This window comes from Centrocercus urophasianus, unplaced genomic scaffold (assembly GCF_019232065.1).
Source record: "Centrocercus urophasianus isolate 14NV4802_14NV808 unplaced genomic scaffold, USGS_Curo_1.0 seq_14, whole genome shotgun sequence".
Classification (NCBI taxonomy): domain Eukaryota; kingdom Metazoa; phylum Chordata; class Aves; order Galliformes; family Phasianidae; genus Centrocercus; species Centrocercus urophasianus.
The window spans coordinates 22,402,658-22,425,798 of record NW_024884586.1 but is presented as its reverse complement, the minus strand read 5'-3'; the positions used below and the strand labels follow the sequence as shown (position 1 = coordinate 22,425,798).

Sequence of the window (23,141 nt, the reverse complement as noted above, 5' to 3'; positions counted from 1 at the left end):
GCAGAATCATAGATTTGAAGTTTTCCAGCAGAAATAGTACTTCCTGACAGAGGCAATCTCGGTCACCTTAATTTAATCAAATTTATTATGACTTCTCAGTCTCATATTTGCATTTTAGTTGAAAAGATAGAACTGTTTTACTCTCCTGAAACTGCTGAAGGGTATATAAAATTATGTGTCAGATCACTACTTAGTGGTAAGAGGTCAAACTTCACCGTATTTAATACCTGAAAGAGAAAGATAAGGAGTTTCTGAGCATTTCAAGAAGAGTCCTAGGTGTTATAATTAAATCAGTCTGCAGTGGGTATATCCTTTACAAGCTGCCTGGAAGGGCTTTCACCTAATGTAATTTATATGAAGGAAAAGAAAGGCAATGAAGCAGCAGAGAGCTCTCAAACCAATTGGCAGCAAGCCATCTGCTAAGCAACCACAACTACGTCAAAGGTATCTAAAAATATATCAGTTGGTTTGGGAACATAATGCTCTCACTCCAATAAAAAGACACTTTGAATACTATCAAAAACATGTTTCAGAGTATTTGGATTTATTCATATAGCAGTGAGATAGAAATGTTCTCATTGGCGTTGTTACTGAATGCTGAAAAGTGGTAGTTCAAAATAATTATTTAATTGTTAATGCCACTTCTGTCAGGAGCAGAAACTTCATTTCTTCAAGTCCCATTCTCTCTTTCCCTGGTTCCCCCCCAGTCTGACAGCTGTACAGAATTCTGTTTTCCATTTTCCTCCTTACGAGTTTTCCCCTCATGCCCCTGGTACCTTGTGCAGCCTTATTTCCATCCTACTCACTTCATTCCCTAGCCCTCACTGTGCTCTGTAGAGGAGAAGGTGCCAGTGCCGTGGCTCCGTGCAGCAGGCAAGGGCTGACTGGTGGTGAGGCTACCAACAACTCTGTTGCAGTATTTTCTTTTACAGATTTCTGAGTTTCATGTCAAACAGGGAAAAGTCATGAATTGTTACATGTTTGAAAACCATCAGATATTGTGACTTGAAACAATATCTATTGGTGAGTCTGTCACACCCTGAAAACATCTGATTACGTTTACATTAGAATGCTTCAGTTTTGTCCATTACTGTAACATATATATTATTTTTTCTGTTAATACGCTCAGGACATTTCTTGCCCAGTCATCCTCTAATCCTATCAAGTGACTGAAGAAAACTGAGTTGTGCTATAAGGTCTTGGCTTCAATAAGCTAGGTGCTTACCTGATGATTTTCTTTATAAGTATCATTAAAGGCATTTGAAATTGCCCATGAAGCAGTTTTTACGATCTTAACTCAACCTTGCTATAGTATTGGTAAAACATAGAAGAACTGGGTCACTGTTAAACAGGCTGCCTGTGTGCATTGGTGCCAGGCTGTAACTCCCCAGTGGGATTCAGGCAGTGTGGACTTTCTGCATCTCTCTTCCACACTTCCTTCTGTCTTGAAAGATGTTTTAGAAAACTTGTCCAACAGCACTTCAGTATACTTTTAGGTGAAACTAATAGATAACTTACAGATAGATACAAACTATCTGTAAATCACTGTAGCATCCTTAATTTCTTTCATAGTTTCATGTATGGCCAGAATGGGCGTCCTGGTGTGATGTTGAGTCCATCTTCTGTATGCCACACGTTTAAATAAAGCTATTTAAATAAAGCTTGTTGAAGGACATCCCTAGAGCAGATGTCACTGTAAAAGGTGTTTACTTAGCAGCAGCCATTTTGGTTACATCTGTCCAGTTAGACTGTAGGAAGCATTCCCCTGTCTGTAGCAGTCTGCCTGCAGAAATGAATGCAAGCATACATATTTTGAAACAAGTATTTTTAGAAACTTGTGTTGGGGGCTGTACTGCTACTTGGACTTTCTGCCCTTTCAGATTTTGCTACTGCAAAATGTTTATACATTTTTAATAATCACATTGGCTGCTAGCAGTGACATTTTGTGAAGGTCATTTTTCTTGTGAAGTTAGAGAGTGGACTTGAATTTCATTGAAGGACTCCCGGAGCTGCAGGGTCATTGTTTGTGGAACTCTTTTGCATCTTGTACTACCTTTGAAGCCTATTTAGAATTTTAACTAATGATATCTTCAAAGTGTCACTGTGCTCAAGGGCAGAAAAGAAATCTCAAAATGCACTTTATATTTAAAACTAGTTTTGAATATCTTTGAAGCATGGCATTAGCTGAAAATAAAAGGCATAGTATATACTTACTGTGTATGCACACACAGAGACTTCCGTGTTTCACCAAGTTTTTCATTGTCAGCAAAATGTCCCTGCTGCACTGCAGAACATCGTTCTTCAGAATTTTTAATGTGTAATTGCTAATTTAATACCTCAGCGGGTACCTTTTGGCATTCTTCCTCAATGCAGATATTTTAATTTTGCCCTTATCATTGAGTGGATTTGCTGGAAATCATAGACTGTCCTATTAGCTACTGAATTGAAACTGGGTCAAACTGGATCAAACTGAACTGAAATCAAACGATTTTGTATAAACCAAGGTTCCTGTTTCCCACAGTAGCACATACCAAGTTTGCTTTTTGGTAAAATACCTGATGATTTACTTGGTAGTTGTGTCTGATGCCTTCTGATACTGACACATTTCTCTAAAACACATTAAATGTTAGTGGTAATATTTGAGAAGGGCCAGTGGAATACTTGCACTGGTTTTTTGTTTTCGTTTTTCTGATACATGTGTTTCTTCCTGTCAAGTGTTCTTGCTGTGTGACTACTGGCATGGGTGTCCGACCTTTTGGCTTTCCTGGGCCACACTGGATGAAGAGGAATTGTTTTAGGTTGCACAGATATCGGTTGCTCTGAAAGTAATGCCTCCTATTTATTTTCGTGGAAACTACAGCAGATACAAAGAGCACAACAACACTGTTTAATAAAGCTCATTCTCAGCTACATAACGCTATTTTTCAATGGGGTCATTACCCTTAGCTATGCATTTGTGAACAAGGGCCTGCGTGTTCTGCTTCTCAAAATCTGCAACAACGGAAGTGACCCACTGTTAGGGTCATCACTGCTGAAATGCACCACCCAGCGCTGCACTGTGCTCACATCCACTGTTTGGTCTCCATAAACATTCAGCAAGCATCAATGAATGCCAGTGAGTGCAATTTTTTTCCCCATGGAGGAATTAAGGGCCACATCTTTGCTTCATAGCACTTTCATGTCAGATGCCATGTTGTCAGATTGCCCATCTGCTGCCATCTGTAACACAGCAACAGAATGTAATGGAATATTGGTGGGAAGTTTCAATCTCTACTGCCATACTACCAACATCTACCTCTGACATTGTAGGCTGACATCATAAAATAGAAGGCATTATTTTCATGGTTTCCTTCATAAATATAATATAGTTCCTCTGTATAAGTAACAATTTTTTTATACTCTTTAGTATTTTTTTATTCAAATCAAAGAAGAAAAGCATAAATCTAGTAGGATATTTGATTGTGATTTTGTGAAACAAATGCATCAAATTTGCAACAAATGCAACAAATGTTCTATGGAAGTGGCTGCAATTCTTACTGAGTTCTCAAGATCTCGTCAGAGATTTTTATGAAATTTTCTCCTCCTGTCCTTCATCCTTGAGAACAGTTGTTCACTAATGTACATACAGTCAAAAGTGATGACATGAATAAGGTGTGACTGTGAAGGGAGGGATTTTTTTCTCTGATAATATAGGGTTCATAATAAACACAATCACATTTTTCTTTGAGTTGCATATGTGATCTCAACTCAATATGTTCCATTTGAAAATTTGCAGGTAACTTATTTATGGCAATTGAAAACAGAATTACAAATATGCAAAACAAAAAAAACTTTTTTTTTCAGCGCTCTTAAAGCCTATTAAATTTCTTTATCAAAATATTAAACACAGCTGCATATTTTTTTTTGCTGTTCACAGGACTGTGGTTAACCAGTGTATCAAAATGCATAGATTTATTTCGCATAACTTGAATTAGCACTTCACTGTGCCCTCCTTGTGCCCTGATTTTAGCTCAGACAGAGTTAATAGCACACTGATGGCTTGACTGTTGTGAGCAATGGGTATGCACCCAGTACTGGGCAGTGCAGGGCAGGGTGACCAAAACTGAACCATGGCTTGGACATGCCTGGATTACTGGATCCTTCTCATAGGAATGCTATTGAAAAAACTTTTAAGCTGTGTTTTCCTTCTTTATGGCATGGTTTTGTAAACTGGGACCTTATAAAAGTATTAAGAACTGAGTTGTAATGTAATCTTTCCCACAAAATCATTTGTCTGGATTTCTTCCATTATATTCTTTAGTGTATCAAACCGCTGAGAATATTTAGCTTATTCAGTGTATCCTCACATTTGAGACATTGCTTTTCGGTCTTGGTAGCTGTGCCATTAAAGCACAGTACTTTGACTGGATGTTTTACAGTGGATTTCATAGTTTTAAGAGCATTGCAAATGTTTTAGTTGTGACAAGCAATGTAGAATCTTGAATCATAACGGGAATCAAGGTGTTCCAATGAAAAGCAACCACTGTGAGAGAAATGGAAGGAGGGTAGGATTGTAACCTTCCTTTGAGGTGTTTTGCCCAAAAACAAGTCGGAGGCTCGGAAACCAGAGCAAGTTGGGCATTTAAGAAAGTTTGTGTTAGGAAAGACAGAAGTTTGTGAATATTCCTGGAAAATCATTTCACAGCCGATACCCTGTATAACAAAAGGACTTAACACAGAAGTATTTTCAGACTCTGCTTCCAGGCTTCTCAGTGCCCACAGCATAGAAACTGCTTGTGAATAAAAGCTACCAGCTTGTTTGGAATCGCTGTTTTGATGACATGATCAAATGGGAAGGCGTCAGCCTCTGGCCATTATCATTTTACCATTTTACTGTTTTCTTGCTTTCCTGCTACATGGGTTTCCCTTTGCAATTTTTTTGTTTTGTTTTCTGCACAGTCCTATTTGCCCTTCTTAAACCTTGGGAAATCTTACTTGGAAAATGTGACAGATTGGGGAGAAAGAACAAATCATTATATACAGTCTACTCTTTGCTTATTCACAAATATTCTTTCCTTTCTGCTAGAGGGAGTTGTTGTTTATGTGGTCTTCATTAGTATTTCCTCCATATATAGAGTCTTGACTTTTAAAATTTTCTGTAGTGTCCTCACAATAAATACAGCTAACAGTGCTTCTTCTCACCCCCTTGTCTTTCCCTATTTTACATAACCAAGAGAAAATCCTTCAACATATTCCAGTGCTGAGAGTTTATCAAGGACATCTTTTGGCTCTGAAGCAAACAAAAAAAGATTTTCCTACCCAAATTTAAGTTTATTTAACATTTTTCTAGTCCTTGTTATTTTTCACTCACTTTGCTATTTAATCTTTGGTTGCAGGCCACTAAAGAAGTAATAGAGCGAGAAGCCCCGGGGATGGCCCTTGCAATGCTGATGGGATCACTTAATGTAACTCCTCTGGGCATGCTCTCTAGGTAAGACTATTTCCTTCAGAATATGAAGCAAACTATTTCCTTAGAAATATACAAAATAGTGGGATGGGATGACTATGTAAAAATAATTGAAGATTGCTGATGGTATCAGGACTAGAAGTCTTAACTGTGGAGAAGTGGTCAAATTCCAACAATGGTAATTGCATTCTTTTATTTAACTCCCTCTGTAGTCTCTCTTAAACACAGCATCTTTATTTTCTGTGCTAAGCTATTTGTAATGTTGATGCATGCTGTCTTTTCACCCTAGAGCTGTGACATTTCAGTGGGAGTGAAGAATTCTTCTGTATGTTGTTCATCAAGTACTAAAATGCAAAAAAGAAAACAAACAAACAAAAGAACTTGATAAATATAAATGTGTTATTTTTCCTTTTATTCTAGTATCAGCAGAAGTTCTCTGGATACGCTTTCAGATTCAATACATTAAATTCTAGATTTTTAGTGTTTCATGTTGAATAGTTAGCAACAGATATTCCCCGTGTTCCTGCTTATCAGTGACACCTCTTGTTACCCCGTATTTCATTCAGGAGTTGAATTATGGATCATTTCCTATGATAGATTTATTAATATCAACATGTGTTTTGTGATTTAGTTTGTGCTTGTATGTCATTTCAAGGTAAGGGGCTGTTAGAGTTTTTTTTTCTTCTCATTGCGTAATAAGATCATAACAATAATTACAACAGTAATATATAAAGGAGACACTTTCAAATCTCTCTAAACCTCCCTATTCAGATGATTTGATTTTTAAAGGACATTTAGATGAGAATTTTACAAATTCAGCAAAGTATTTGAAAACTTTACATATCATTTTGTGTATCTCAAATGATAGCATTACCAAGGTAATATTTTCAGATTCCATCAAAACTAGCAAGCATTTTCATTTTGTCATCTGACATAATTTTTATGTCATATTTTATGTATTTTGAAATTCAAGTATAGCAAAGCTATATCAAAGAGAGGAACAGTTAATTCAGCTGTTCTGTTTCTGATGACGAAAAAGATGTGCAATTAGATGACTCTGAATAACCAAGCTTGATTTAGGATGTGATGTGATCAGGATAGCTGAAAGGATGTTTTAATGGTAGTGGAACCAAAATGCTGGACTGCAATCTGTCTTCTGTACATACAGCAAGAACATGTTCCTTAGCCTCAAGCTCAAAATAGTCATTGAAGACAATGGTGGAACATAACTCCTCTGTGAATCTATAATGAAAATGTTATGTCAAGATACCTCATGCAATCATGTTAAAACTGTAAAAAATTTCCAATTTTTTGGAAAACCTTTACTTCAGGTCTAAATGTAATTGGCCTACAAAGGGTCAGTATCTTCATAGCGCTAGTCAGATCATAATATCAAGTTAAGCATATGTGCTGTGAAGGAGTTTTTTAGTGAATTCTTCTATCCCAAGCTTGAATGTCGTTGACTTAATTTTAAAATGGAGCTCTTACAGCTACTTATGCATGTAATTTACCAAAAAAAGAAAAAATGCAGAACTTCATTTTGCAAAATTAAGGTGACACGACACTTTTGTAAATCACATGCTGTTTTGAAAATGTTGGATCACTTGAACACTTGTTGGAATTTTGTCACTTGAACTTTTAGAAGTGAAGTTATTGGCTCTCTTCCTGACCATGGGACCAGCATTAGAAAGTGGTGGATTATTTTGTAAACTACGTTCACAGATACTTATGACAGATGAAAAGCCTCTGAGATGCACATAATGGGAGTCCAACTCTGAGGTCCAGCAGGGAGTGTGTTGGATCACAGACCTTTCAGTGTTCCCTGTTTCTCTGTAACCTTCCATCTGTTCTTGTCCCAGAAGTATCTTATTCCTTACCCAAGCCGTTCCAGTCCTTACTGAGGCTTTATAAAGTACTCCCTGCCTTTTTTGCACATTTATTCTGCTTTTACAATCGTAATTTATTCCCAGAAAGGTATTCCTCTCTTCCACTTCTGCACTGGATCTATATTGTCTTCCAACATCTGTTTTTTCTGTCTCTTTTATTCTGTTTTTCCTTCAACTCCCTTGATTGTATTCCTTTTTTCTCCTCAACTTCTCTGTATTTTTTTTTAAATTTCTATGCGATGCATCAAAAGGCTGTGGATAATGTAAAATGTATGGCATCTACCAGTTCCCCATTTTGAGGCAGATCATTAACTTCTCTCTCAAATTACCTTGAATGCATGTACATGTGTGCTTTTGTTGTGAACATGCACTATTTTTTGCAAACCATTCAGTTCTTAAATATTTAAGCCTACTTTTAGAATCACAGAATGTAACATTTTACATGCTCTCATGAGAAATTTTTGGCAATCCCATTTCTGTCTTGAGCCATTACATATCTTTGTAATTCTTCGCTGGAAATTTCCTGGAGTTTCCCTTAATTTTAATGTCTTAAACTGCAGCTTGATTACCAAAACAATAGTAAATGAGCATTTTTCTTTAACTCAAGCTCTTCACTTCATATGTCATTGAATGTTAGTCAGCTACCTGGAGTTTTTAGGGCACGTAATGTTTAAGAAGTGAGCGGAGGAAGATGGGGACTTGGAGTCAGGCAGAAAATAAGACTTCTCTTTTGGTCGGTTTGACTAGAATATCAGAGGTTAATCTTGTGGCACAATAACTGTCTCTGTAGTATTTAACTGTGAGTGTTAGGACAGCTGTCACTAGAATACTTGTTACTTTGCTTGAAAATGCCATGCTACCACTAAATGAAAGTAACTACTGGGAATTATTTATCTAAGAGAAAATCCAAGGAAGTCAGCTGTTTAAGAATTTGGTAATATCCTGTCAATGTACATATTTTTTCCTGTCTTCACTTTGGTTCATGTTCTTTGAAAAAGAGACTGTTACACAGTTTCTCTCCATGCAGCTTCCATATTGTGGTTTGGTTTTTGCTCTTAACTTTTTTCTTAGCTTTATATCTTAGCTCTGTTTTTTTTTTATCAGTGTTTTGATAAACAAAGAAAAAAATCAGGAGCCACATGACTTTTCCTCCAGACAAAATCTAGAAGTGTTGATTTTTCTTGTGTGTGTTTTTTTGTTTGTTTGTTTGAAAAAAAAAAAGCTAAAGGGAAGAACAGTTACACTCTGACAGAAAGCTTAAGAGGACCCCCTTCAACACATGGGTGTATAAGTTCAGCACTGCATTAAAACCAAAGAAAATCCCTGAAAACATAAAATAAAATGTTACATCTTCAGTAGTTGTTTTCTTCTTTTTGAAGGAGTAAGAGACTCCGAGGAAGAATTAGATGTGAACTACTTAAGTGTAATTTTCACTTGAGAATTACTTCCTACTATGCTTTTCTTATGCTGAATCTTAATAAATAAATAAATAAAGGAAAGAATATATGTTTGAATTAACACAACCAGCATGACTTGTTTTTTTGACCCATCAAGAGAAATAATGTTTGATAACCATCAATTACATTACAAGGGAACTATTTGCTTGAGCAAATAGGAACTATATCTAAGAATGTATTTGACAGAAGTAAACAACAGAATTAAGAGTGCTACACAAAGCTAGAAAAAGATAGAAGTAGTGTTTACACTATCGATTAAATGTTAGAATTTTCCATCCCTTGTCAAACACTTTTTCACCATCTTCTAAGCTGTTCTGTGATAAAACCAGCAGCAAATATAGGTGGTAGAGATTGATTTGACAAATTCTACTAAATTATAAGATTTATCTTTGATGTTTTCTTCTTTCTACAGTGAAGAAATTTGCCTACAAAAATTTCACTGTGGATTTTCTTTCTTTTCAGACCTGTATGTGGAATCAGAGGGAAAACTCTCATAATTAATCTGCCAGGTAGCAAGAAAGGGTCACAGGTAAGAAGTATTCTTGCTGATCTGCTACTGAAGGCTGATGATAAGTCCTGAATGTAGAAAGTATCTACTACAAGTTTTACAAAAGTTAACTGAAATGCATATTTCAATTGCAGCATCCCAGTCAGTCCTGTGATTAGACCAGAACAATACCGTTCTGAAGTAACTGAAAGTACTGTGCAACAGATAGCAAGAGAGTGCTATCTGTAGCAGGCAGCATTAATGAAGATTCTAATGGTCTCTTACATTTCCTTCATGTTTTCTGGTCAGCCTGTGACTGATCCCTGTGTTTTTTACTGCTTACAGGAAAGCACTCTTTTTCATGCAGAAGTAAGAGGAAGGCCTAGTGTACTGTAGAACTTGCTAGAGTTAAGAATAATTCCAGCTTTGGTCAGCAAGAGGGGAAAATGGAGCATAATTTTTAAGAATATGAAAAATTTTAATATTTTGGATATGGATATCAGACTTGACACCCTTTACAGTTTGTTTTCTTCCTACATTTAGCTCAATCTGGACAAGGAAGTTAGGATATATGTTTTTATCCATACTTATTTTCTGACTTTATATTAATTGATGTACATATGCTACATTCTGAGATTTCTTTCTCTGCTATCCAATCATTACTATTTACTAGTGCCACTATTATACGTTACCATTGAAAAACTGTGACTATGAGAAATCAGACATTAGAAAAACAAGCAGGTGACAATTCAAAGCAGTCAGTATCGACTTCATGTTATATTTCTTCGTTTCTGAAGGACGGACTACTCAAATGTGCCTGATATACACACATGCTTTAGCTTGAAAGGGGGAAAGATTTACTTTCTCAATGCATGCAAAGGACTTATCACCCCTTTTTTTCCCATATTCTTGGTGTATGGGATTTTAAGGTAAAGTTCATACCTTAAAAAACTGTAACGTAAAGCTAAACATCTGATAAAATAGATAGCTTTGCCATATGAACACTAATTTCTTGAGTATATGACTGCTTTTGCTTTCTGGTTACTAATCTCAGATTAAGTGAAGTTAACAGTTGATGTCAGGTATGCTGTCCTCACATGGCATTTTCTTGCAGTGGCTCTGCAACTCGCTGTTGTCTCGTGTAGTTGCATGAAGAGTACCACCTCCTTCTCATCTAAGTGATGGCTCCTTTTGCGAAGGTGCTTGATTTTCAGATCCTTGATTGCCAACACTGCAGCAAGTGTCTGTGTACTTTCCTGGCCACTTTTCTAGGATTACTGTGATGCAACTTTTCTATATTACGAAATAAGAATATTTGCTGCCACTAGTAACCATAAAGCATTCCCCTATACCAGGAGGAATCAAGGTACTACTAACTATATTTTAGCATGAAGGAAAAAAGAATGGCAAAAATAGAAAAAAAGGTGGAAAAAAAAAAAGTAGAATAAAAGGTGGAGAACAATTTTGCTTTTGAGGGGGAAAAGGCCTTAAATCACTAAGTTAAAATAAAAAATGATAGTTCTAGTCACTGCCATCTCAACTGTTCGATAAAACTTATTCATGTCTTGATTTTCCTGCTGCCTGTTTAAACACTGCCATGTAGTAGTCCAAAAGGAACTATGATGTTTCATATTGAGCAAGATCTTGTGTCTGTGCAAAAATCTGCACTTTATTCTTTTGACAGTTCAGAGGATCTTCATCAAGGTGCTGGCAGTCATTGTGTTATCCATTTGGAGGGAGAGTAAGGGTGAATGAGTTAATAGTTATGTCGAGATATTGAATTAGGTACTTTGTGATATAAGTCAGGGAAGGTAGGGGGGTGATAGACCTGCTGTCAAGATACGGCAATGGTGCACAGCAAGAGATCAGAGGCTATGGTGGAGTATAGACCATAGCTGATATAGTAGTGCCTGGATAACTCAATGCAAAAAAATGCCACAATTCCTTCCACAGCCGTAGCCATTCTCCAGCTTTTCAAAAGCCTGTCATCATTATAACGAAAAAGTCACAGTGTTCACTTGAATTGCAGCCGTCTCTGTAGTAGTGATCTTTCTTCTCTGAGAGAATTCTGATAATGTAAAACCTGATTCACTGCCTAATTATCACCCATTCCCACAACAGTGAAGTCTGGCGTAATACTCTTAGAATAAATGTCAGCATGCATGTTTATGATGCTTGTTGCCAAACTACTTCCTCAACTTTAAAAGCCTAGCTTCAGACTTGCTTTTACTGAAGGATGTAATTCTCAGCCTTGAGATCGCTTTTATTAACTTAGTGATCAAACAATCTTTGATTTACTTGTTCAACTTCTTCCAGATCGGTCCGCTCACATTAGGGCAGTGTATTCACTTAGGTATTCTGACAAGCTTGAGGTAACTGAACCCCCAGGGAATAAAAACTTCGTGTCACTGTTCTGGAATACAGATTGATATGAAATGGGCTTTTCATTTGTATCTTGTCTTGCAAATCACAAAGTGCAGTACCAATTCTTTATTCTATTCAACAAGTGGAATGTGACACCTCTTGTCATGTATAGGGGAACTTGACATATACAGGGGGACAGTAGTTTTGTAAACTGAGCGTGAGTTGATGTGTATATGATGTACTTACAAGATATTTTGGAAACTGTTTTTTTCCACTGAGATTAGTCAGGAAATGCTTTCTTCAGGAATAAATATTCTGGACCTTTATAGTTTTGAATAACAATTCTACTGTTATTTAGGGAGGAATAATTGCATGCACCAGTAGAGGTTGGGGGATGAGCTGCTGGAGGGGAGCTCTGCGGAGAGGGACCTGGGTGTCCTGGTGGACGACAGGTTGGCCATGAGCCAGCAGTGTGCCCTCGTGGCCAAGAGGGCCAATGGCATCCTGGGATGCATTAAAAAGAGCGTGGCCAGCAGGTCGAGGGACGTGTGATCCTCCCCCTCTACTCTGCCCTGGTGAGGCCTCATCTGGAGCACTGCGTCCAGTTCTGGGCTCCCCAGTACAAAAAAGACAGGGATCTCTTGGAAAGAGTCCAGCGGAGGGCCACAAAGATGGTGAGGGGCCTGGAGCATCTCTCCTATGAGGAAAGGCTGAGTGAACTGAGTCTGTTCAGCCTTGAGAAAAGAAGGGACCTGATCCAGGTCTATAAATATCTAAGGGTGAAGGGCAGAGTGACAAGGCCAGACTGTTTTCAGCAGGGAGTGGAGACAGGACAAGGGGAAACGTCTGGAAACTGCAGCGTAGGAAGTTCCGCACAAATGTGCACAAGAACTTCTTTACAGTGAGGTGACGGAGCACTGGAACAGGCTGCCCAGGGACGTGGAATCTTCTTCTCTGGAGATGTTCAAGACCCTCCTGGACTCCTACTTTTGTGACCTGCTGTAGTGAACCTGCTTTGGCAGGGGGGTTGGACTCGATGATCTCTGGAGGCCTTTCCAACCCCCATGATTCTGTGTGATTCTGTGATTAGAAGTTAACTAAAAGTCTCCGTGTTTTCCTGCCTGGAGGCACTTAGACTGTGAACTTAGGTAAGGAGCATGAGGAAAAAAAATGAAATATGTTAATAAGTATTTTAGCAATACTTTGAAATGTAAGTGATTAATAAAAAGGTAATTCTGCCAGAAAATTTAAAAAAAAACCTTGATTTTCAGATATAAGATTGCTATAAGCTTTATTTAATCCTGTTATGTTGATCATCTGTTCTGTCACTGTTTATTTATTTAAACATAAAACATCTTCAAAACATGAGATTTCAGCAGAGACTTTTAAGATTCATAGTGCAGAAAATGCTTCCTTAACAGTTGAGTTCTCAGGAACCAAATAGGGCAGATTGTTACCAGGCATTGCTCTCATTTTTCTCCTTTATGACTTGCAAATATTCTTTCCATTTTATTAATACAATCAGGTAGGAAGCTTATATAAAAGCTATAAAATTGCACCAGTACGCTTATTTCATTAATACAATACTAAATTTTAATACAGCGTGACAGCAGTGTAAATGTCCATGTCAAAAATGGACACAATGCGAAATAGAAGGAAATGAAGGCAAGAGCAGTTTGAACTGAGTGTGTAAAACTCCCTCTTGCTGTATTTTCTCCTTTTTTATGAGTGCAGATTTCACTTTGGAAAGGAGAGCTGTGTATTCTTAGGTCAAAACCAATATTGCAATAGAAGTAGATGAAAGAAGGCAACTATAGTAAACTCAGTTGAAGCCAATAACTGTTTACTTAAGGTTGATCAGAGCACCAGAATAAAAACTTGCCTTACCAAGGAGTCCAAGCCTCACTGTGAAAGGAGTCATCGGGGACTTTTTAACTCAGACTGTTTGGTACTGGAGTCGATGTTGTTGGAACAGGACCTTAGAGTCAAATTTTAAATTGCATTTTTGAGTTCTAATCTTGCAAATAAGTAAAATAAATCATTTTTAACTAGTGCACTATCTCATAGAGAAGGTATCCAAGATGTCTCCACTGGTATCATAACAATGTAACCATTCCTACCTACACTTCTAGTAGCTAACTGAAATAAATACTTTGGTAGGCTCTTTATTTTCTGTAATACTAGTATAGCACAATGGAGAGGAAAAAACCTTGTAACCCAAAGCAGAAACCATGTTGGCGTTGGAAGTTCTCCATTTGTAGCTGTAGCCGTGGCATTGTCACTGCAGTCATCGGAGATGCTATCTTGGCATTTCTGTTTCACTTCAGAGCAGTTCTCTGTGCTCAGTTGCCTGCTAGAATCTCAAGCATTCTTTGCTCTGCTGCTGTGGTAGTGAGCAAGAAGAAAAATGCAGGTGATGCCAAACATATTTTCCTCAGAGAACTTATGAGGAATGTATCACTGAACACTGCTTCAATTTTTGTGCTGTTCTAGTCTGTTTCATTTCATTTCAGCCTTTAAAAAGCTATATAATACTGTCAGAGGAGGCATAGTAATGAAATTATCAGATAAACACTGAAATCTTTGGGTCTATGGCAATTTGCATAACTGTACTAACAATTGCCTAAACCAATGAGTGTTAGAAATAGCATAGTTGGGAACTAACTTGTCAGCAGTCAACAAGGATTTATTTCAGTATTAGGAATGGGCAGTATGCTTGCTAATGAGTTAATAATTAAAGTACGCTTTCATTATTTGTAGTCAGATCTCCTTGTTTACCAGTTGCTTGAGAATGGCTTCTTCACTGAAGAAAGGATGGTTGTATACCTCGATGTTTTAAACCACTTTTATAGTAATACTCTGGAGTTTCAATAACTCTGACCCTCATAGTTACATTAGAAATTGTATTTCTTTATTATATTTACAAATAGATTTTTAATATGTATTCATTGAATGCAGCAATTCGTGCGCATCTGCTCAGTCGCGTTCTTCAGAGTAACAAATCAAATATTTATAGAATTTATGAATCTGAGAAGTAGTCTGACTTTTCATTACTCTTAAAGGTATGATTGAAAGATGGATTCTTATTTAGAGGCTTTGAGGAAATAGAGTTTGTGAGTCATGTTTTTTGACTTACATAAAGGCTCATATAAATTCTGCTATTCTCTGATGGATGGTTTCTTTACATAGTCATTTTTATGTATTGAAAATACTTGTTACTGTATCTGTGTACAAAATATTTATCATTATTTAGTTTCTGGGCACTTTAAATTCCAGTATTACATTTTGAGAAGTTTCCTTATGGTCGAAATGGAACAAAAGATGAAAAGAATGAAAGGCATAGTATGAGCTTCCTCTGTCAACTTGTGCATTCTCTAACTGTACTGCCTTGGAAATTCATTGTTGTGACCTTGCCATCATTTTCCAGTAATTGAATATATGTATGCAGTGTGCGGATCTGACATGAAGAAAACCCTTTGTTCTGAGGTGCCTTAGAGAGAGACAGTAGTCATAAATTGAAGAAGGGGAACTTCCAACTGGATAAGAAAATAAAGAAAAAAATCACTATGAGGATAATTAGTCATTAGAACGGGTTGTCCAGAAAGGCTGGGGAGTCTCTGTTCTTGGATTTTTTCAAGAATAGGCTGAACAAATCCCAAAGTAACCTGTCTGAATTTTAGTATTTTCAGTATTTTAATGACTTCCTGAGGTTCCTTGCAACACTGGTTCTTTCATTTGGTAAAATAGCTAAAGGTAGCTAGAGATATGTGTACACCTGCTGGCAGAACAAGAATGGTTACATGGCATCTGTGTTTTTTCTCTTCTCCGACTGCACAAAATAAACTTTTTGATTGTTTTAAGTCACAGAGCGAGGAGAGGTTTGAAAAATATATCACAGAAGGTAAATTTTTTGAGTTACTTAAAATTATAATCAGTACTGCCTGTGATTCTTCCAGCCCAAATTATAAATCCATGAATAAAAAGAACCCATAGCGTTATGTAAAAGTGCAATTATGTCAACCATTATGAAACATTCTCAAACTGTGAAAGCGTGCAGTAGAAATTATTGGAAGCTAATAACCTTGCAGAGATAGAGTGTTTTTATTCTGCATTTCTGTAGTATACTGCCAACCGCCATGAAGGTGTTTCTGTATTATGTATTCATTAAAATTTTAACTTTGTTTTGCTAAGTTTTAATCTAGCATTAGGTTAATTGCATTAACTCTTGACTGTTGTACAGCTTACTATATCTGCATGAAAAGGAGAAAAAAAAAGTACTCCTGAGTCCTCAGAAACTCTGGTGGTTTTTTTGGCTGATTGGTTGTTGCGGTTTTGGTTATTTCTTTATTTTATTTTATTTTATTTTTTATTTTTATTTTTATTTTTATTTTTATTTTTATTTTTATTTTTATTTTTTTTTCCTAAGAGCAATGGTAATGGACATCAAGTAATTTTGATCATTTTATTTATGATCAAGTAAAAAAGATACATAAAAATCCCTAATATCCCCTAAAAGCAAATCTGAAAAATCCTTCTTTGCTTCTGCAGGTAACTATTCATAGTCATTTCTCTTCTTGTGCATAGGAATGCTTTCAGTTTATACTGCCAGCCCTACCTCATGCCATTGATCTTTTGCGGGACGCCATTGTGAAAGTAAAGGAGGTACACGATGAGCTAGAAGATCTACCTTCACCACCACCTCCTCTTTCTCCTCCTCCAACCACCAGCCCTCACAAGCAGACAGAGGACAAAGGAGTACAGTGTGAGGAAGAGGAGGAAGAGAAGAAGGATAGTGGAGTTGCATCAACAGAGGACAGTTCCTCTTCACATATAACTGCAGCAGCCATTGCAGCTAAGGTGAGTCTGGATTGTTTCCAAGAGACTCTTTAGCTTTGCTCGGGTACCTTCCACCAATATTCATTTGCACATTAAGACTAAATGTCTATGTTGGTGTGCTCAAACAGATATATTTTGGATGCATTTCATAGAAATTTAGCTGTGCAAGAACATATGAATGTTTCAGAAGATGATCACAGATTTCATTGGAAGATGCATTGTTTATTATTTTGACTATAAGTTGCATTTTAATGATACCATTCTGATGTGACAGAATATGTTTAGTGTTAGGTTTAAAAGAAAAAAACAATCAGAAATACTTACTCCTGAATGTGCAGTGTCCAGCGAGCGACATATTCAGGAGGCACAGGTTGCTCCTAAATCATATTTTCCATTTTGTAAAGACAGTATTGGTTTTTAAAAACATAAAAAGTATGACAGTTATATAGCAGGTTAAGTCATAAGCTATCCAAATTAAATGTCATCATGTTGTCTCTAGAGCCTCAGTGTAACTACTAATTATAGATTAATGTTACTTCAGCGTTACTCACACCAAAATTTTGAATTGGAGACTACAAAAGGAAAAAGGATAACACTCATTTATTCCAAATTGATTTGCTCTATTTTCACTCGCTGTACTTTTAATTCCGACTATGGGAACTGAAAATGTAAGTAACTCAAAATGCTAATAAAGGACTTCTAAAGCAAAGTGGCAACATTCTAACTCCAGAAGTGTGAATTCAGGTCTGATTCCTAAGACAGCTACAGCTGGAGGTCATCATTTTATAGAAAATCCTGTTTGTATATGTCTTTAAAGGGCTAAATTAAGGTAGTTATCAAATGCAACTCAGCTTTTATTCATGCAGTTTTTAAATTCATCATTTTCTTTTAATATAGACAAAGAAAAATAATTTATGCAATTTTAAAGACAGAAATTGTCTGACATCTAAACTGGCTGTGTTCATGTGAGCTTGACATTTCAGCATCACAGTTGTTTTCACCTCATTGCCTTTCAGTCATTTGCTTGTTTGGTCTCATATTTTCCTGTCACTGTATTCATAGCTGTTATGTGTTGTGCATTAGAAACATCCATCCTACACCAGTTCAGCAGTTATTATGGCAAAAGGTGAACAGCCCATTCCTGGTCTCATCAGTTATTGCCATCATGCAGCAGGCAGTGCAGGAGAACCGGTAAGATGCACTTCCCAGAGGCTTTTGCACTAACAATAGTTAAAAATACACTGCCTGCCACCTATTCTAACAGTGTTACTTTTTTTTATTCTAACAAATACATATCAGTGCTATCTGTCTTTTAAAGAATATGCTACAGGGAACATTCTGCTTAAGATGCAAACCTAACAGGATAAATATTATGTGCTTTTCTGTCAGTTGGAATCATTTGGCTGCTGAGATAAGAATTGTTGTAAAGCCTGTTTTTCTGACTAGTCATCAACTTAATCATCTAATAGACTAAATTATTAAACATAATTAAAAGAATCTCCTAAAATCACTGCCTTAGAGCTTTTTCACTATCATTTAACTTGCTTTGCTTCTTTCTCTCAAAAGCTTGTTTGTCAACATAGTACAAGATTGTCAATGTTTTCATTGCTTAGTTTCTATTTTATTATTGTGTTTTGTTTAGAAGTAGAATTTTTCAAAAGCAGTAAAAAACTGAAGTCAGGTACAGTAGATTCATAAATTATAAATTTCTGGATTTTTGTGAATAGTAGGCAACTACTTCAATGAGTGGTAGGAATCAATACCAAAGGTTGAGTCTAAACTTGAATCAAGATAGAGTAATGGCTCCTAGTATCATTAGGGATTAAATATAATTTACCATATTTATAATTACAAGTTAGATGAGTCTGAGGAAAGTAGTTGCCCTAGCAGTTATGCCATTCTACCATCCACCCTATCTGCCTGCAAAATAAGTGTAAATTCTTAACATTAAATCATCAGTTCTGTTTATCAGAGTCTACACTTTCTCAACCCTTAAGCAAATAGTAATTTAAATCACCAATCAAACTAATTTAAATCAGTCAAGCAGTGCAATGCCTCTGTATATAAAACATGATGGCCATGTCTCTCGAAAAGTCATTTAGGAAATGTGAAGGCATTTAAACCAATGTAAAACTGCTTTTGGAAAAGATGGTATCAGATGAAAATTTAAAATTAATGAGAGGCATAGTGAATATCTTTCTCTGTCCACCATTTCTCATTCATTTCTTTTTCCATCAGTATGTTACAAGTTTTACCACTCTAGCTATAAGCAGCAACCATTTTTACCCAACTTCAGTTTTATCATACCCCATTTAAAGAGTATCCCCATTCAGAGTTTTGAGACATCTATCCTTTATTAAATTTGTTTGAAAATGAATTGAAAATATTTAGATAAAGATGGCATAAACACTTAGAGTGTGACTCCATGAAAAAACTAATATTTCATTATTATTATTTCTGCCTTTCATTTTTGCAGAAAACACAAAAATTTCTTTGGCTTATCAATCTCTTTAACAGCATTAATAAAATGCTGCCTTTACTAGATATGCAGATTACCCAAATCTATTTAAAACAAAACAAAACTAAACAAAAACAAAAACTTGCTAAATATCAGTAAAATTAGACATTCCCCATCTTATATAACATGTATGCATAAAAATATCGGTTACATTTTGATGTCCCATTAATGAGCAATGTATGTGCTTTATGTTGTTTTATGTATTTATGTTGATGCAATTTACACTTTTGTATTAGTAACTGCAGTCAGCAGGTAATGGTGGTTAAAGAGAATCTTTTTTAGCTAGACAACAAATTCTGCTGTGACAGTAGAGAAACAGATCTCCTGGGAGCAACATTTTTAACTGCAAGCTAACCTAAATCACTCATTAAGATTTTGTAATTTTGAAAGCTAGCAAGCTGGAACTTAACAGTTCTAGATGGGTTTATATATAGTTTTATGACAAATTTTATTTTCAGCAAAGATAGTGATTAGGAAATAATCCCCATTGAAAAGTAATTCCTGTAATCATCTTCAATCTGTCTTTAGCTTCCTTTGCTGATTAATGTCCTACCTGATATTTCAACTAAATTTTGATTTTTCCACAAGCGAAAAATTAGAATCATAGAATCATAGAATCACCAAGGTTGGAAAAGACCTAGAAGATCATCCAGTCCAACTGTTCCAACCATTAGTACTGCACGTGCATTTCAATGGAGACTGGAAGAGTCTCACATAACTTTTATTTTCTTTTTACTCTTAAAAAGGTGATGCCAGATAAAATTCTGGCAGCTGAAATTGATGGATAAAAAAGTAGATCACTTGGTTGAAGGAAATGAGACAATGAGAGATATCCTATTATTCTAGAGCAACGAGAGTTAACTGCAGGGAGAAATGGATCATGATGTCATTTGTAATATGTTATATTGTGTCTGTATTGTGTTATCCTGAAGCATGTGAAGGGTATAATAGGCCCATTGGCCCACACTCAACTCTGTCAAGATGCATGCATCCCTTTATCAGAGAAGAGAAAAAAAAAAAATTCTTAAATGGTACTTTTTTTAAGATTTAAAACTATTCCTTCTTTTATAAATTTTCTGTTCTATGCCTTTGTCACAGAATCACAGAATGGCCAGGGTTGGAAGGGACCTCAAGGATCATGAATCTCCAACCCCCCTGCCACATGCAGGGCCACCAACCTCCACGTTTAATGCTAAACCAGGCTGCCCAGGACCCCATCCAATCTGGCCTTGAACACCTCTAGGGACAGGGCATCCACCACCTCTCTGGGCAGCCTGTTCCAGCACCTCACCACTCCCTCTGTCAAGAATTTCCCTGACATCCAACCTAAATTTCCCCTCCCTCAACGTAAAACCATTTCCCCTTGTCCTGCAGTTATCAACCTTTTTGAAGAGTTGATTCCCCTCCTGTTTGTAGGCTCCCTTTAGATATTGAAAGGCTGCAGTAAGGTCACCCCACAGCCTATTTTTCTTCAGGCTGAACAAGCCCAGCTCCCTCAGCCTGTCTTCACAGGAGAGATGCTCAAGTCCCCTGATCATCTTCGTGGATCTCCTCTGGACCCTCTCCAACAAAAATTGTCAAAATTTAGGGTTTTGATAAAACATTGAGATTAAAAGGAAGTATTAAAAGTTGTATATAGTGTTGGAGTTATGCCAGTATAAAACTAAGAGTTGCCAACCTTTTTTGCATATTTAACTTATTTCAAATAGAATTGCAGATGAAAGAGAACAGAAAGGAGATTGTGCTTCTGAATACAGTCTGTCTGATAAGAATAGCGTAGTGCCTTTTTTCTCCTGCTTATACTACATATCTAAGATCTTAGTTGCAATTTAGACTACTGCAAGTTGAGGTCAGTTTGATACTGTTTCTGAGCAGAAGCAATCCCAAGCATAACCTTCCATAGTGAAAAGAAACTGTTTTGTAATTTACAGTGAAAATTGCAGCACAAATTACTAAGTACTGAAAGAACTTCTGAAGAAATTTTTAAAATACCGACAGAAATTGACTGGCAAAAATACTGTCAGTCTAGAAACACAGCAGCAGGCAGCTGGTAGTATACTGAGAAGAAAATCTGTTGCCATAAAACTTAAGTTGCGAACTCAAGAAAGTCTAACATACGGAGAAGAGTTTATGTTCAGAACAATCCACAAGATACAAGCCAGTGTCTCTAAGTTAAGGTTGCTAAATTAGATGCAGTTGTTATTCATAGTTGTGAATAAAGGAAGCTAAGGAAACAAAAATGACATAAAAAAGGAATATTTAGTGAGTTGAGCCTTAAGATTGGCCATTTCAACAGGCCATTCAACAGGAATATAACATGAACATCTCCTACTTAACTACAGCCTGAAAAAGTATGAGGGTATGAGTAAATTTGTAGACAAATCATGTTTCATTAAATTTTAAATTATTGTAATATCAGTCCTATGTCTGAGAGAAGACAATTTGCCAGTAAGTGTTACCAAGGTCTGAGCAAGTTCCTGAGGCATATGTCAAAGATACTGTAACTTCCCAATTGGAACAGCTTTGGTATGTCACTTAGTATGCAAAATCAGCAGACCATTAAGAACATCCCATGCTTTTCCTAGGAGTACATGTCTATTTCATTTTACTCCTCTTTCAGTATCATGCTTTGTCTCCACAAATCAGTAATGTGAGATGACTCTGGGACAAGGAATCCTGGGAGGAAATGTTTTCTAGAGCATTCTGTTTGCCTTAAAGCCATACTAGGCAAGAATGCTCAGAAATGCCTAGATGCAAGCTAGTTAAAGCATATCCGTTTAAAAAAAGATTGCAGAGAATTCTAGCTGGATTTGGTTAAAGTAAGTGGTTTGGCTTGTCACATTTCTCATTTTCTTCTACTGTTCACTACTGCCATTTCCCCCAGTTGCATTTTAGGTGGTTCTTTTGGAACTTGAATGTCAGGCTAAAGTAATAAATTCTTAATGAGTACAGAGATCATAAAATATGTGTCTATATACATACTCCTTAAAAAGTCTGAATTTGGAGTTATTCTTTTACATTTTCTTTTATGTTGTGATGGAAAATTAAATTGCTGGAATAATCTGATGTTAGAAGTGCTACCTCTGAAAAAAAAATATGTTAAAATCTTGAAAATAAAATCAGAATAAAACTGAGAGTGTTTAATAGCAGAATATATGCTGCATTTTGTGTGTAGGACAGTTCTCCTATTTGAGATAGTTGTCATCTGTATGTGTTATCATTTTATACAAAATAAATAAATAGAATCATGATGTCAGGCTGGCAATTCAATCTATTATAAAGTTGATGTGATATCTTCATGGGTAGACCGAAATACTGCAGTAATAAAAAGCAAGAGACTTTCTAAGACTCAATGTATGTTAAAGGTCGACTCTTAAATGCAGTCCTCTAGCTCTAGTCTTTGTGACGGATGTTAAAACAGAACAGAAAAAACAGAATATTGAAACAATACATTGATAGATTTATTCATATTACTGAAAGTATTCTCATTGTTCGAAGTTGTTGTAACTCCATTTACTTAAGTGGGTTAATAATACCAGCTAGAGGATCTGTTACTTAAAATCTTCCTCTTAGAAATATCAAGTTCTTAAGTATATTATGTGAAAACAAAGATTGAACTCTCTTCACAGTGCATTTTAAACACAAGCATGGACTCTATACGGAGTTTTCTATTGCTTTTGCCTATAGTGTCTTCACAGAGGCCTGCAGGTTATTCAAATACAGATTTTACATCAAGAATTTGTGTACCTGAAATAAATAATTTAGTATATGGAATGAAATGTATGAAGTGTCACTGTATGGCATTTTTTCTGAGAAATTTATTTACTGCATGATATTTCTTCAGATGGTATCAGTCATTGCTAATGATTGGTTTTCTGTTTGGAACAGATAAAAGTGAGATCCATCTGCGTCATGGTAGAAGTCACTGCTGGTCATTGTTGGACTTGAAAGGATTGGGTGCTGAGAAAAAACAATCTTGTTACTTACTGTTACATCTTAGTAGTGTATCGTATGCAAAGGCTTTCAGAGCAAATAATTTCTTCTGTGCTTCTACAGTTACGATATGATTTTGCTTATTTGTAGTGGGTTTGTTACTGAAGTTACAAGAACTTAAATGTTACTGCTGCTAGCAATGCATATGAGGAAA

The 23,141-nt window shown here is 36.3% G+C and overlaps 1 protein-coding gene across 17 annotated transcripts in view; it reads left to right on the top strand.

Moving 5' to 3' along the window:
• The window catches only part of GPHN (gephyrin), a 308,827-nt gene that overhangs the window by 194,814 nt on the left and 90,872 nt on the right, over positions 1-23,141 (top strand). For 11 of the 17 annotated variants that reach the window (XM_042814421.1, XM_042814422.1, XM_042814423.1 and 8 more), the window contains 4 exons: positions 5,376-5,470; positions 9,252-9,318; positions 16,225-16,497; positions 17,560-17,667. In XM_042814421.1, coding sequence (XP_042670355.1) covers positions 5,376-5,470; positions 9,252-9,318; positions 16,225-16,497; positions 17,560-17,667 — 543 coding nt within the window. The remainder of the gene's footprint in view (positions 1-5,375; positions 5,471-9,251; positions 9,319-16,224; positions 16,498-17,559; positions 17,668-23,141) is intronic. The other 6 variants (XM_042814426.1, XM_042814428.1, XM_042814430.1 and 3 more) reach the window with 1 other exon arrangement.